Here is a 17,152-nt window from a genome sequence, read left to right as displayed (position 1 = left end):
GACAGGGATTGGCATTGCTGGCATTCAACAACATGGAAAATATGTTGAAGCTGCACATAAAACACGCCATAAATGTTGATTTTCGTTGGGGAAAATTAACATTTATTACAACGCGTTAAAGCTTTGAGCACGCAGCAGTCAGCCAGGCAAACACATACACTCACATAGCCACACGTGGGCGCACGTTCGTGATTGCCCAACTCTCACATGGGCTTGCATGTGTGTCTGTGTGCGTGTGTGTGTGCTCGTCCTGCCGCGTCCATGGGGTCCTGCCTATGCGCCGCACTTAATTCGCGACTTAATTGCTTTTGGCTGAAAATTTATTTGACGCTGCGCACAACAACAACAACAACAGCAAAAACAGCATCAACAGCGATGAGTCCTAGTGTCCTTGTTGCCAGGCTCCTTCTGGCTGTGGCAGTGGTACCCCCTCCCCCACCACCACTCCTCAGTTGCCGCTGCAAACATGACACACATAATTGCAGCATAATATCGCATAAAGTGAAAAATTGTTGCAGCATTTTAGGCGTAATTCAATCGAGCTCCAGACCAGGCACGACAAACGTGATTATTGTATCAAATTGTCCTTTGAAATTTTACCAGCACCAACACACACGCACACACACACTGTCTCACTCTTTTTATTTTTACTGATGTTGTCTCTTTCACGCACACGCACCTGGCCAGGGCAGCGCATAATTTTATTTATGGGCCCGGGCTTAATATGATTATGAGCTAAAGGAAAAAAAATAATATACCTATACATAAATATCCTTTTAAATATGTTCGTGTGTGTATGTGTTATATATTTTTGCACCTGCTCTGAACGTTTAAAATGCATATTAAAATAACGATTTTGTTATTATGAAATGGCTCGTTAAATGTTGCCCTCGTTGTGCTTCCAGCTTGTAGCTAATTATTTATATATTAGCAATTATTTTTCCTTTCTTGATATGGCGATTCATATGCTATAATTCTAAGATTACATATTAATTAGTTTCCATTGCCGTTTGTTTATGATTTGATAATGCAACAAAATCTATCAAAATTTCCCATCTCCAACTCTAGCTAATATTTTATTCAAATTTTAGGCGTTTCTTTTTCGTTTCGAATATTAAACCCATGTACAGGGATAAAAAATCTTCAAGCTAAAATTTATTTTGAACGTTTCACCCATTCTTAAGAGATATTAATTTAATGCTCAAATTAGAATAGTAAAAACTGAACTAGTTTTTACACATACTAATTTTGACTTAAGACCGATGCAGCGCTGCTATAAATTATACCAAAATATCATTAATTTTCATATATATGTTACCTATTACAACTATAACAATATCATCAAGCTATGTCATAATTTAAACTATATGCCAAATGAATTCCCCTAAGCTATATCAAATCCCAAGCTAGCTGTAACTTACAATGTTTACCGTTAGCATATCTCGCTATAACTGGTCTAAAAACATTTATAATTTATGCTATTGTTTATTTTTGTGTACCAAAACCCCTCTTTAGAAGCAGTGCCTAGACAATCTATATGTACCTATATCATCAGTATTTATATGTATATATATATATATGTATACCAACTGTATTATCCTTGGGGTTATTTATGCATGCTGTCAGTGCTAGCGTGGAAAGCAATTTAAGGAAAAATAAATTTCGAGTATATTTTATAATATTTTTATATTTTAAATTGCCACTCTGGTCTATCCAGTCTTAAAGTATAATGTGCAGCCCCGAATCCTTTACTAGCTATCTACTCGTACTAATATCTTAATCTTTTATTAAATGTTGTTACTTAACTTGTTTTACAATACTCTAGTTTTACACACATAATGTTCTTACAACAGCAAAAACAACAGGAACAACATGAACAACAAAAACAATATTAAAAAAAAAGAAAAAAATAAATAAACACACATTACGCATACGCCCTGCGAACCACACACAAACGAAAAAATCCGCCCAGAGCATAAAAATTTAAGTTGAATTCTTCTCATATTTCGTTTTGATGGACAACAAATTATTTATTTATTAAATTAAATATATTTTATTTACATTTTGAGTTGTTCGTATTGTGCGGCCTTTGAAAAACAGGCGACCCCAATAAAAATCAAAAAGATCGCCTCGCAGCAACAACAAAATATTAGCCATATATATGAAGAGGCCAGAGGCATGCCCGAAATATGTCAACTGTCGAATCAAAGCGACAGTTCGAACTTTGCTCCGCATCCTGCCCTCCTGCCGTGACACTAACAACAGCGCAGCAACCCCAAACTATAATCCTTATGTAAGCGTGACACGAGGCCAGCAGCACAAAAAAGTAGCTGCCAGCAGGCTGCAGGACATGACCCGCTGTGAGGCATTTTTTTGTGTTCTGACCAAAAATGTAAATGTCAACCTGTACAGGCAGGCAGACAGGCAGGACGCACTGAACGACGACACGGATTAGTCGGCAGGATAACGTTTGAACCGGAAAATTAACTAAAAGCAGAGATTTCCATGCCAATGAATTGTCCAGCGGCAACGTTGCCCGACCAGCGACAGTTTTCAACTGACAATCTTTACGACCATAGTATGAGATCCTTGGACTATTATGATTATCAGATCGAGTTGGTGTTTTTATGTGAAAGATGTAACAGCTCATCAGAGCTCAGCTAATATATTACAGTCCGACTAGTATCACAGTTATAAACATTGCTTTTTCTAGACTAGCTGCATCTCTCAAATTGAGCTGGCACACTTCTCATATTGAAATAGACAAAAGAGTTCTAAAGAATATAATAATAAATATTTACAATAAACAAAATGAATTTGTTTAAAATAATTCGAGTTTAAATGAAGATCTATAAAGAATACAGTGTATTTTCCCTGCGACCTTGTCAGATATATTTCCGCTTTTTTTCTGGCCTGTGTCCACCACAGTCTCTTATGACCCCAAAAAACGGCACACACCACACACACAAACGCACAGATACCACACCACGCACACACACACACACACATATATAGGCAGACCACATATCGCCTTGCCCAAGCGAATTAATCCATTTATAGCATTCATTGGCGGTGACATGAAACAGTTCCAGCAAGGGGAACTGAAACAGCAACTGGCACAACCTGAGCTACGTGTGCACTGCAAAAGACCACAAAACAGAACCCAAAAAATACACAAAAATAAATTTAAAAAAAAAAATCACAAAAAAAAACTGAGCTTCTCCCTTTGCGACTCCATTTAAATGCAAATTTTTTGCACTTTTTCGTGTTGAACGCCGTGTGTCCGCCTAAAAGTATGTTAAGTTATGTTTTGTTTTATGTTTTTTTGAGTTTTTGGTTATTAGCCCAGTACAACTAGATAACCAGAGAAAGCAACAAAAAATCCCCCACCCAGAGCCAACTCGGTGCCCAAATGCTGTCAACCTCTTGTGTAAATTGCGGTGTTAAACGTATTAGCGTTGAGCTCTCTGAAGTCAAAATTTACAACTCGAACTGCTCGAATGCACTACGAAATGTGTTCTTTACTTTAATATTTATTTATGGCTTTAGTTAGGAGTTGTAACGAGTATAAAGCAGCAGCAACGATGCATCGGTAGGTATCGATCGGTATTAGGTATCGAATTGGTGTACGAGTACTTTTGCGGCCCAACTCATCGAAGTAATGCGAATGTGTGTGTGTACTCAAATCAATTTTTGTTACATTCATAACTAAATTCAGACGAAATATATACTTAAAATGAATAATTCTATTGGCTTACAGCGAACTTATTAATCGACCGTAAAAATGATTTTGTTGCGTTTAACATCAATTATATATAATTTCTAAGTTAGAATTTAAGCTCTTACAATAAGTATTTTAGCTACATATTAATATATTCATTATGGGTTTCAGAAAAACAAAATATAAAGCTTTTGCTGCTGGCTTTTGCAAGCTTATACATTTAAATTATTTATAAATATATCAAATATCTATTTATAATATACGCTTCTGAGCTTTTTATTAACGATGCTTTTTTAACAAATGAAAAAAAACTTTAAATTTTGTTATACATATTTAATTGAAATATAAACAAATAGCTGGTTTCGTGATTTTTTATTCTAGGTCTTAAAATATAAAAAGAAATCGAGTAAACAATTTACAAAATTATAAAAAAAAAAATTATTATATGATAGGGTAAAATATTCTATTGATTTAAAGGCTACTATATCTCTTAAAAGTCTGTTTTAACTTCAAACAAAAAATTGTTGATTTCTATTTGATTTTATGTTTTTCTTTTTGACTATAATTTTACTTATTACAAAAAACACTCGTACTCTTCTACTATTATGTATTTCATCTGTTCGCCTGTGCCACACTGTAATTGCTTCTACGATGGATGGTATCTACACTCACACACACACACACACACACACACACACACCTGCCACATACAAATGCACAAAATAAAACGCACAAAAAATACGTTCAAAATGCAAATATAAATATATATAAATATATATATAAATATTTGAAATATGTACGCAAAAAATGCAACAACTACAATAACAAAAATCTCAAAAAAATGTGCATATTTATTATAAATGCCAACACCAACGCTGCTTGAATAATTCAAATGGAATTTATGCATATTTAATGGTCGCATTATTTAAATGCTTGTTAAAAAATCATTTTCTATAAATTCCTTTTAATTGATTTTGGGACATAATTATTTTGATTTTGATTTCAAATATTGCAACTTGACAAAATGATGCACCTAAACTGACCAATACACACGCGCGCGCACACACACACGCACACACATACACACAATACACAATACAGAGCTCACCTCTTGCGGCACACCAACAACTCAATCAGCATCAGCAACAACAACAACAACAACAGCAACAGCTGCAGAACCACCTCCACAACAACAACACCATCCCAACGGCCGGCGGCGTCGCTGCTGGCGCAACAACAACACCAACAGCAACAACAACAACAAACAACGCTGCCGCTGCCGCTGCTGCTGCCGCCGCCGCCGCCGCCGCTGCCGCTGCTGTCATGGGTCATCACACACTGGAAGTAGGCAAGAAGCGGGCAGCGGATCCTGAAATGTTTCCACTGGTATTTTGTTTAATTTCTTTCACCTCTTTTTTATAGTTTTTCCGTTTCTGTTGCGTTTCGTTTCTCGATATTTATTTACTATTATTGTTTAATTTCCTGCGCCTTCGATTTTGATTGAGTTAAGTTCATTATTTCTTATTTTTAGCTCCCTTTTTTAGTGCATGATTTCAAGCTGCGAATGTGCTATGAAAAAAGAACTGCTAAATCAACTTAAAAGTAATGTAGGGCTAAAACATAATATAGCTAAATATCTGTTTAACTTTATGATGCATACCTTGTGTTGAATCAAAAGCATTTTACAAATTCAAACTTATGACAATTGATGATTGTCTTCAACATAAAAGAAATGCTTTTATCTTGTAATTATCAAAGTATTCGATTTCAAATGGCTTGAAATGTGTAAGAAAAAGGTTTGAAACTAGTCTACAGTACTGGAAGAGATCACCTACAAGAATTCAGAGAAAATACTATTTTCTTGAAAAATCATTTTCAAAAATTCAAAAAACATTAAAAAACTTCCAAGGTTTTTTAAATTTTCTTCAGATATGCAATGAAACTTTTTGGAAGTCGAAGTTGCTAAGAATTTAGTTAAATAAAAAAAATAAATATATATTTGCCTTAATTCAGAAAGTCAAATTATTTCCCATGTCAGACAAAAGTATACATCAAATTTAAAGTTGAAATAGATTTTAGTATAATAAAACTTGCAGTTCCTTCGCGCTGACAACCAAACAAAAGCAAATAACCACCCCACAATTACCCACTCACTGGCTTACTCAGTCAGCCATGCATTCACCCACTCATTCACCCATTCACTCACGCATTCACTAACACTGAAGCACTCATTTACCCATTTACTCGCTAATTTCACATGCACTGTGAAGTGCCATTAATTAACGTTTATAATCAGCGCAGCCCTCAAGTCAGACAGACAAGTCTTCCATTCAGTCAGTTAGTCAGCGAGCATTTAATTTGCAAAATTAAGTAATTATCTGGCATATCAAAAGCGCAAACACGCACTACACAACACTGCGAACACACAAATGCGTATTAGTAATCAATTTCCCAATACTACATGTTGCCCTGTTGGACTCTGGCATCGACAGCTTCCACTTACAATCATCGTTTGTTGCCGTGTTGCGTGCCGTATGTGGCAACAATTAGGGGTAGCATATGATAAATCACAATCACATACACTCACGCACTCTCTCACTCACTCACCTAGGCAAGTGTTAATTAAAATGATTTAACTGTTAATTGGCCAAGCCCCAAAATGAATACAATCACTCGCATTTGGCTGCATGACGAACCGTTTCGGCGGTTTCGACTGCTCCGACAGCTCTTCCTGCTTGGCTACGCTTTATTATTTTTACGGCAACTGCAGCTGCTAGTGCATTCACTAGTGTGGCAGCCCTGCTTAATTGCTTAAGTGCTTTTCCAAGTTAATTAGCTGCGGGCTGTAACCGAAATTTGCTTGGCTTTCTTGCATTTTGTTTAAACTTAAGTCTTGGCAGACTGCCTGCTCCTAACTTATGTATTGTATTCTTCGTATGTATCAGATATTGTATGTATTATAATTACATAGAGCTTAGGTTAACTTATCACACATTCACATCACGCTAGTCTAAGTCTATATATATATATATATTCTCTAACTTACTGCTAATATGAAAACAAATTTCTATTTTGTATATTTACGCTGAATATATTCACTAATTTCATTTGTGTTCTCTCTCTTCTTCGTTTGTTTTTCGATTCCGACTTTCATTTGTTTTCTGTGTCTCTATGTTACTTGTTGCCAACAATTCAAACCAAAATTAAAAAACAATCAATTATCGCATATATTGAATATATGTGTACCAACAACAACATCATCAACTACAACAACTACAACAAATGTCTGCTAACCCAATTATGCCAAAACAAATGAAATATTACCAACAAAAAAAAAAAAAAAAAAAAAAAAAAAAAAACATCAACTGCAACAAATTCATCAATCAACAATGCGTATTATTCAAATAATCATGAAATGAAACAATTACTAATATCGAATTACGATCATTTTGGAATATACTATCATGAAAATAATAATAATAATGACAATAACAATAATAACCATAAATGTGCACAATTACCAAAAAGATGGATGTTAAAACGGTTGGTTCATTTTACTATGAAAACTTCGTAAGTACTCCAAAGAAATAAAAAACGTATCATACAGATAAATGAACAACTATCCATCCAGTATTATAACACTACATATATAGAAGAACACATAATATAAACCTATAATTACTAAACAAACAATTTAAGCTGTGTTTCTTAAAGCCACACACGCAAGGTAGTGTTGCAAAACGATCGACAATAAGTAGCACATCGATTTCGATTTATTTTTAAATTACTCTTTGTATAAAAAAGTTTTACTTTTCACTTAAGTGACAGGAATACACTATTCCAGATTTTTGGATATACAAAGACAAGCAAATTTTTGTTTAAAGAACTTCTATTTGAATCTATCGATAGTGGAACAAATATTCGGTGGCATTTATTTGAAAAGCGTCATCGATACTTTATCGATAAAAAGCTCCTTCGTGAGTTTTACAGCATTTTTTTATATGCATACGGAATAATATAAACTTTTAAAGTTGAGACTTGCAAAGCTTTTAAATGTTTGTAACTACATTTTGATTTTTAACAATAAATATCATTTATCGAAATGCGATAATTTTCTAAGTATTCAAACTTAAATTTTGCATTCAGTTTTCGATTACTTCCTTATCGGAACCTTAAGAAACACAGCTTATTTAAAACAAACGCAATGCATACTTTAAACAAGCAATTGACATATTTAATAAGAATGCATGTATTCAAATCAAAATTCCACAAACTTACACATAAAATAACTAAATCGATATAAACTATAACAAATATTAATAAAAAATAAAAAAAATCAAAACAAAAAACCTCAATTATCGGTTAAAAAAAAACTGCACATATTCGGTGATAACAATTGGTTCAGCATGGGTCAGCTTAAGATATTCAACTTAACCGACAACAAACAGTCTGTGAAATGTGAAAATTTGCAATTGGCCGACGATTTTGTTTAGTTTTAAGAATTCAGCTGTCCTTTGCTGCAGCAATATCCCACACAGATTTATCCTTGAATATCTCACATGCTTTAATCGCTGGCTGAGCATAGCTTTTGTAGCCTATTGGAAAGCACATTAAAAGCTCTCAATCTTGAAATGCACGCAATTTGTTTACGTTGCCTTTGCCAAATTTTTGAATACTTTTCAATGCTATTTTAACTTTTTTTTTGGTTCTGATTCGATTTGAATAGTTTTGGTTTATTATTGGATATATTTACTATCATTTACACACATTGGCAAAAGTTTGAGAAAATTGAGTGTAAAATTAAAGAATGGACAAAATTAAAATCCCAACTTGAGCTCGTTTGTAAGCTATTTATATATTTATTCTATATTATTATATATGTATGGCTAGAGTGCAACTAGGCTTAATTTAAGATGTACTTCATGACAATTTTACTAATCCATAATGTATTCGTTTCCTCTCTCTCTCTCTCTCTCTCTCCCTCTCTCTCTTTCGCTATTTATTTTTATTTTTAAAGCAATTCTCTGGCATGGTACCGTTCAAACGTCCAGCTGCCGAAAAGTCTGGCATTCCAGTGTATCAACCCGGTGCGACAACCTATCAACCATTAATGCAGCCCTACGTGCCAGTGTCATGTGAGTATCCCCCACAACAACAACAACAACTACAAGCAATAAGTAGCGCCATAACAACAACAACAACAACAACAACAGCAGCAACAGCAGCCAGTAATAATAATAATAATGCTGTAACTGTAACTGCTATGACTACCAATACCAATACCAATACAAATACCAATACCAATACAAATACAACAACACCAACAACAACAACCACAGCTACTAATCATTATAATAATCATGATAATCAAGTGCTAGCTAACGATTATGAGGCGGATCATGATCAAGAAAATAATGACACAACAGCAACAACAGCTACAACACAAACAAACACAACAGCAACAACAAACACAGCTAACGATTGTAATACAACAGCACAAACAATTACAACAACAGCAGACACTGCAACAGCTAATGAGACAACTGCAACAACAACAGCAACACATGACACAACCACATCCCCAACAAATGGTAGCTCTAGCCCCCCACCCACTGAGACACAAGCCCTTCTGGGCGATCCCATGACCCGCGCTAATGGCGACAACAACAACTATTTGTCATATTTAAACAACAATCTGAAATCGTTAAATGGCGACGAGCCGCCCAACGATGCTGAAAATAGCACCAGCAACAGCAATAACAGCAATAACAGCAGTAACAACAGCAGCAGCAACAACAGCAACACAGCAGCAACAGCAGCAGTTGCTGTCAGTGGTGCAACAGTCGATGCCGATTCCATTTCCTATATACAGACCCCGCCCCAGCGCAGCTATGCGCCCAAACAGAATGGTAGTAGCAGTGATGCCTATCAGCGCTATCATAATGGCCACAGCAGCGGCATTTTGCCCACGCCCACGACCAACAGCAGCAGCGGCAGCAGCAACAGTTGCCCCGCTGTTGTGTCCTCGGTGGCATCTTCGGTACAACAATTTCAGCGTATGAGCTACGCAATGCCCCCATACAGTTATGCCAGTTTGTACAGTGGCTATACAAATGCCACGCCCATTGTTAGCATGGCCAGCAGCAATATGCAGAACAGCTATGTGCAGGCGCAGCAGCAACAACAGCAGCAGCAACAGGTTGCTCAGGTGCAGGCTCAAGCTCAAGCTCAAGCTCAAGCTCAGGCTCAGGCCCAGATGGCCTATGCGCAACAGGCCTATGCCGCCTATGCAGCTGGTCTTAGCCCCGCGGCCAGCTATTATGCAGATCCTGCCGCATTGGCCAAAGAGGTAGCCCAAAAGAACTATGCCCTAAAGATGGCCAATGCTGCTGCCGGCAAGCCCGTCTCCGCTGCCTCCGCTGCCGCATACACAGGCATGACACTCAATAAGAGCTTTGGGGCCGCTGCGGCAACCCCCCAGCCGGTACCGCAACCACACACACAGCAGCAACAGCCGCAGCCGGTGTCCATGGCCACGCTGCTGCAAATGCAGGTGCAGGCTCAAGCGCAAGCTCAGGCGCAAGCCCAGGCTCAAGCCCAGGCTCAGGCACAGGCTCAAGCCCAGGCGCAGCTGCGTCAATATAGCTCCTTGCCCAACTCGGGTCTGTCCACGCCGGTGGCACCCAGCACTCCGGTGCGTACAGCCGCTGCCGGTTATTTGTCGACCGGCTCCGCCGCGCTGCTGCGTGCACCCAGCGCAGCTGCGCCCATGCAAATGGCTGCCAGCCAGCAGCAGTATGCCGCAGCAGCGGCTGCTGCCCAAGGCTACTTTTATCCGGGCATGATGACCGCCGCGCCCACAGCTGCCGGCGCCGCCGGTGGCGGCTATACCTATGCTATGCCCAGCAGCCAAGCGGCGGCTGCAGCTCAGCAATATGCAGCAGCAGCAGCAGCTGCTGCAGCTGCGCAGGGCGGGGCTCAGGGCAGCGCCATGGTGCTGAATCCCTATAAGAAAATGAAGACCTCCTAAGCAGCTGAAACAGTCACTACCCAAACACAGAGACTCGAACGCAACTGTACTTAATAGGCGTATTGGTCCACTTATTTTTAGTAGTAACTATAGCATGTAGTACACATCGAAGACGTAAGATTATGTGCCTCAGTTTTAACTTAATTTATACACTAGGTCTCGTAATAGATAGCATTATATTTAGAGTGTCATAACGTGTCATTTTTTTTAAAAAGGAACTGCACCATGACAAATCCCAAATTCAAGTCAGACGTACACACAAAAACATACAAACATGCAAGCACACCTACACACTAAGGAAGATTTTTAAATTGGCCGGATAAAGAAATATGCTTAAAGCTGCTTAAAGCTTAGTCATCCGCAGCTTTTGCAATATAAGAAATCAAAGCTACAACTGTTAAACACTTTGAAGGCTTTCTCGAACATTCACGCGCTTTAATGAGCTTTCATTAAGTGTAATATGCTTGAAAGCTGCTTGCCCCCCAAGTAATCCTCTTGCCCCGCTCAGTTACACAAAATGGAAGTCGCGGCTTGCAAACAGTATGTCAAATTTTCCTTAGGATTTTTATTAAACAATTTTTATGTTTTAATTAGACGCAACAAACAAAGATACACAAAGCATAACCTCACTGTGACTTGAGCTGTTGCCATTTTCATAGCATAGGCTAAATAAGAACGAAGCTTTTAAAGCTAAAACGAAACTTTTTCATTAGGTAGTTTTTTAAGTTAAGTTCCTCTTTGATAGCGTTTAATGAGCCACTAGCTTGAACACAAAAGATCATAAAATAGAAACGGAAACGGAAATGGAATTGGTAACGGCAACTGCAACTTGGTATAACGAAGTACTGTGATAGCTTTGCACAATACACAACACACACGCACACACTCACACATACAAGAAAAAAGCTTACTTCACACCCCTTCCCCGTACATGCGAGTCAGTTAATCGTTCCTATAAAATACGCCATTAGATAACAGGAGGAACAAGAAAAATTAAAAGAAATTGCTGCTAGGTATAGTTGTGTCTGCGCTTGTTGTTGGGCTGCAAAAGCTTTTTATGCCATGCAGCTAACGTTGCAAAAAGTCTTTCACGTTCTGTCTACCTCTCCCTCGCTCTCACTCTGTCTCTATCTCTCTCTATAGCTACTGTATAGTTAGCTAGTTAGTTAGCTATCGTGAATGCTGTTGTAATTTTAATTGTTTAAAATTGTTGAGCAACGAACATGCGTAACGAATATTGCCTAGTTATAGAATATACCTATTATATATACCTATTATACACAAATACTATACATGCTGTATGCTGCTAATAAATATAAATATATATTTATATACATATATACGATATACATAAATACTATGTACTCTAGCTGTTTGCACACACCCCAAAATACCCAACACCCGAAAACCAATCCACACTCTTAGAACATGACGAAGTTCGATCTGTAAATCGTTTAGATTCCATATAATCATACACACTCACACACGCACACACATACTCATACACCCTAGCTAAAAAGCGCCTTTTACTAAACTATAAACCGAATCAAAATCAATATTTTAAGTCACCATCACAATCACAACTTTCTCTCTCTGTCTCTTTGCGATTCACTCTTACCTTGATACACTCACACACCGTCACACACACATACATCTACACCTCAAATCATATTCAAAAATGTTAAGCCATCAAAATTATGTTATGTTATTTTAATGTTAATGTTATGTTCACGATTTGACTCCTATGTTGACTATTAAAAGAAAATACAAAACTATGTACAATTTTCGTTTTTCCACCATACATTTTTCTCTCTATCTCTTGCTCTCGATGTAATACATGTTTTTTTTTTTTGTTCTGAATAACTTATATATAAAAGGTACATACATGTTATGTTTACATGATGTATGTTTATAAAATAAAATTGATGACAACAGAACTATGTTTTTAATCTTAGATCTCGTGTGATTTTTCTTTATTATGTTTTTCTATGTAATTTTTACGTTATATAATTTATGTACTGACAATTATACAAATTTCTTAAATGTAGTTTATAGATTTTATATGTTTTTTCTGTATAGCAATAGGAATATACCTAAAAGAAAAGAAAGAAAAGAAACATTAAAAAAAATTGCCACAGACTTGCGCACTTTATGTTTTAGCCCCATATTTTCAACGCTCTTGGCGCTCGAAGTTGATAGATTCGAACTTTTAATATTATTATTATTACCTATTCTTATACATACATACATATACTTATAATCTCTGTAATATTTTGTTTTAATTTACGTTACTTTGAAACAAATATATATATATATATATATATATATTTCTAATGTTTAATGACAATTTAATGTTTGCCACTAATATTAATTTAATTGTCGATAGTTCTTTGATTGTTTATTTTTGAAATATCGTGTGTGTTTGATTTAAAATATAGTTTGAACCTTACGAAACAGAAACAAAACTACTTTATTGTGTGTTGGTATTTATTTTGGTATTCACTTATCTTATTTTTTCTGTTGTACCGCTTTCCACATATATTACTTATTTATCTACTATATATCTTTTCAAATTCTAAGCAGAACACACGCCCCTTTTTCTTAAGAAACTTCACCCGATCACTACATGCGCGACATGCCACATGCCACATGCCACGCTTTTCGGCAGAGCAGCACTTTTCCAGCTTCCTCCTAAGTTTGTGTTCACTTCGCGCCTTTCTAAGCTTCGTTTTGCCTATGCCTTAATCTGAAAAACCGAATACCTATATCTCCCATATAAACAAAACACGTTCTGTCTGCCTTGACTGTCTGTGAAATGCTTCAAAACTTTTTGATTACTTCATTGCCCAACTAAATAGAAAATATATACTTATATAATAAAAAAAATCTAGATTTAGTAATTTTCTCTATGTATAGCTCATAGATTGATGGCAAACAAAACTGAGTACGCTAACCAAATACTATTTCGTTTATCGGTAGAAACTAGCTGTAAAATCTGAAAACAATACACATGCATACCTATATATATATATATATAACTATTCTCGCTTGACTTGTGGCAGGCTTACTACTTACTTTTATACCTACATATATATATACATGATAAGAAAGTTGCTTACTAAACATGCAGCAAATCGAAAACTTTGGGAACTGACAAGCAAAAAAAAAATAATAATACTACGAACTATCGATATATGTCTTGCTAAAAGTATGTTACATAATAATAGTCTATGTATGTCCAGTTCTCTAGCTGTCGTATGTTTTTCGTTAACATTGTAGAATTGTTTGGTCAAAACAACAAAATACTAAAATCTTAGAGATCTCTGTGCAAAACATGTTTAGCGCTAATTGTTAAAAAAAAAATTGTAATAAAAATAATTACAATAAAAAAAAGGTTTATTCAAACTCAACCACTGCATGTTATGAACGCGCGAAGCGGCCTGCAAGAGAAATAGATACTCGTACATTACAAATACGTATTAGAAAAAATACTGATTATTATTTTCACAAGTGAAATATTGTTTTCTGCTTTCCCTTAAATTTATTAACTGACAGTTGCAATGCACAATTTAAATAAAACAAAATTTATTTTCTATTCTGCTTAAACCAATATCTAAAGAAAACACGGCACACCACACAAATATTAACATAAGCATCGAGCTAACAGCGAGTTAACAGTGCAACAAACAATAAGATCACAACGAAATGATATGCGGAATATATTGAATTTTAACCGTAGGCTGAACCAGCCCATTGTCCATTCAACTAGGAATTTTGTATACGCAGTTTTAGAGCCCTTGTAGCTCCGTACAGTCTTTACAACCTTAGATTTTGCGCCCAGCCTAAACATAGTTCAATATTGTAGAAAGCCATAAAAATATAGTACCGTCCAAAATAAGAAGAACATGTAGCATAGACGCGCTCGGCCATAATTGATAATAGACTTTAAACTTATATTTTGTAGATGAGAGTTAATAACCAGCACAGTTTTTTGTAAAGAACACCACATACTAGAAAGACACATACTGCGCAACAAACAAGCACACTGGGAAAAATCTCTTACATCAAAGAAACAATTTCAAACTAATGTATGGCTATAAAGCGCATCCCAAAGCGATGCCACTTTCATTTTGCATTTCTCTTTTATTATTTACTTAACAAAACCTAGCGCTACCAATATCTCATGTATATTTGATAAAAAAAAAAATAACAGAAATTAACAAGCAGCAAACTTCAGTGTATCTAAGTTAACTAATGCATGTATGTTGAGCAAAGAGAAATCTAAGTTGGTAACATTTGAAAGTGAAAAAAAAAAACAACAAAATTGTTTTATAATAAAATAAAATAAAAATCTTTATACCTATATATATATATATATATATAACTTATACACAACTTATACACAAAGCAACCAATACAAGCAAACACTTTAATGAATATGTTCTATGTGCTATACAAAAAAAAAAAAAATACACAAAAATTAGTCTTATTAACTATGCGTTAAAAAGAAAACATAAAAACTAATACAAAACAATAATGCAAAAATTAACAAAAATATATTGAAAATTATATGAACGTTTTATTGTAAAAACCGTAAAAACTTGTTGCTTCTTTTACTTAACTCGTAACCTTGGAAAGTGCTCAATGGCAAACTTAACACTTATATTCTGCGTACATTTTCTCTTTCTCTCTCTCTCTCACACCAACACACACACACACACACACACACAGACACACTACTAATACCAAAAGTTTTTGCTGTGCATTGTCCTATATTCTATTGAAATATTTCAATTTACTTTGCTATTTACTGTTAGTTTATATAGATATTATACCGATTGACCATTTAGCTCTTAAGTTCCCCAACTTAATTTGAACCTCGTTTTATTTTGCTGCTCATTTGAAAAGCTTACTAAAAACATTTTAAGAATTTCCATATGCTTCTTTTCAATTCACTGGTATATGTTAGGCGTTTATCAATGTGCTCTCTGCTCGACTCCAATTTTCTTATCGATATATACAGACACTCACACACACACATACGTACACTCCATAACCAAGATAGTACTCGAAGTACTCGTTTTCAACACATGGCTTGCTCGAGCTCGTATTTGGTTTATAATTGGTTTATGTGTATGGAACCCTAATATACAAATATTATAATAAAAAAGTATATATATATTTATATATATATATCTCTAGAGTTAAGCGCTTTTGTAATGTTTCAAAGAAACGCTTTAAACCATTTTTGTTATTTTTTTTTGATTTTCGCTAACATTTTGCTCTCTTTTATTCTTCGTCTTAATTCAAACTAACATTTTGCCTCTCTCTCTCTCTCTCTCAATCTCTTTCTATAAACTCTAGTATAACACTATCCCACCCTCTAAAAGTCTTTTGCATGTTTTCCAATTGAATAATACAAAAAAAAAACTGAAACTACAAAAGTCTTACAAAAGAGAACCCATATGAGTCTGAATAATACCTATTATAATGAGAAGATTCCATCGTGTTTCCAAACACACACACACACACACACACACACACATACACAACACAAAACAATGCAGTAATCTTTTCAATGTCCCATTCAATTGTGTATCTCTTTCACTCTTGATCTCTCTTACTCTCTCTCTCTCTCTCTCTCTCTCTCTCTCTCTCTCTCTCTATCTCTCTTTCTGTGTCTGCCTCTTTCTCTATCTCTGTCTCTCCCTCTGTTTTGATGTTACCATTGGCTACTTGTACACGTAACACTCGTACAGGTTGTTTTTATATCCCCTTTACATAGTGGGAAGTACGTTTCTCTTCTACATGTTACGTATCTCATGTTCGTTGAATTCGTTTTTCTGTTCTCTTATCATTTCGTATATTCCTTTTGGAGCGTATCGTATTGTAATTTTTCAGCATGTGCTCAATGAAACAAGAACTTTCGTAGCAAGTACAAAATTAAAAATCAAAAAATATATATAAAAAATAATGAGAAACTAAGAAGTATTAAAGAAAATCCAAAAAAACCTACGCCAACATTTGAAGTTGCAAGTCCTGTGTTGCAAGTGGCTGTCACTTTCATGCTAACTGTGATTGAAATTGCGAAGTACCCGCTAAATACATTACGTTTATTTACTATACTCGTATTTGGCTTCTCAGGCATGTGGTATGATGGTAAATGAGCTACAATACTCGTATAAGCTAAAACGCACTTCTAAGGTAAGCTGGTGCACTGCCCAATGAGCTTTTGTTTTACTCGTACTCGTACGTATTATTCCATATTATTATTCAAACATATTTGAATTTAGTAACTATGTTAACTAGCCGCTAAGTATGAATATATTATTTTTTTTCGATTGTAGTGTTATTTTTAGTTATTTATGCGAAATTGCTAAAGAAATCAGAGAGATATATGC

The 17,152-nt window shown here is 35.5% G+C and overlaps 1 protein-coding gene across 5 annotated transcripts in view; it reads left to right on the top strand.

Annotated features, from left to right (window-relative positions):
- Window positions 1-17,152, top strand: part of LOC115757914 (protein muscleblind) — a 149,448-nt gene that overhangs the window by 124,161 nt on the left and 8,135 nt on the right. For 4 of the 5 annotated variants that reach the window (XR_004017379.1, XM_030698372.1, XM_030698371.1 and 1 more), the window contains 2 exons: window positions 4,823-5,107; window positions 8,739-8,856. Coding sequence is in view for 3 of the 5 variants with exons in the window: in XM_030698372.1 (XP_030554232.1) it covers window positions 4,823-5,107; window positions 8,739-8,856 (403 nt within the window). In the remaining 2 variants the exon portion in view is untranslated. Of the gene's footprint in view, window positions 1-4,822; window positions 5,108-7,249; window positions 7,292-8,738; window positions 8,857-17,152 lie in introns of all 5 variants that reach the window. The other variant, XR_004017380.1, reaches the window with a different exon arrangement.

This window comes from Drosophila novamexicana, unplaced genomic scaffold (genome assembly GCF_003285875.2).
Source record: "Drosophila novamexicana strain 15010-1031.04,08,12 unplaced genomic scaffold, DnovRS2.1 tig00000121-arrow-pilon, whole genome shotgun sequence".
NCBI lineage: Eukaryota > Metazoa > Arthropoda > Insecta > Diptera > Drosophilidae > Drosophila > Drosophila novamexicana.
The sequence above is the reverse complement of the archived record's forward strand: the minus strand, read 5'-3'. Positions and strand labels throughout refer to the sequence as shown.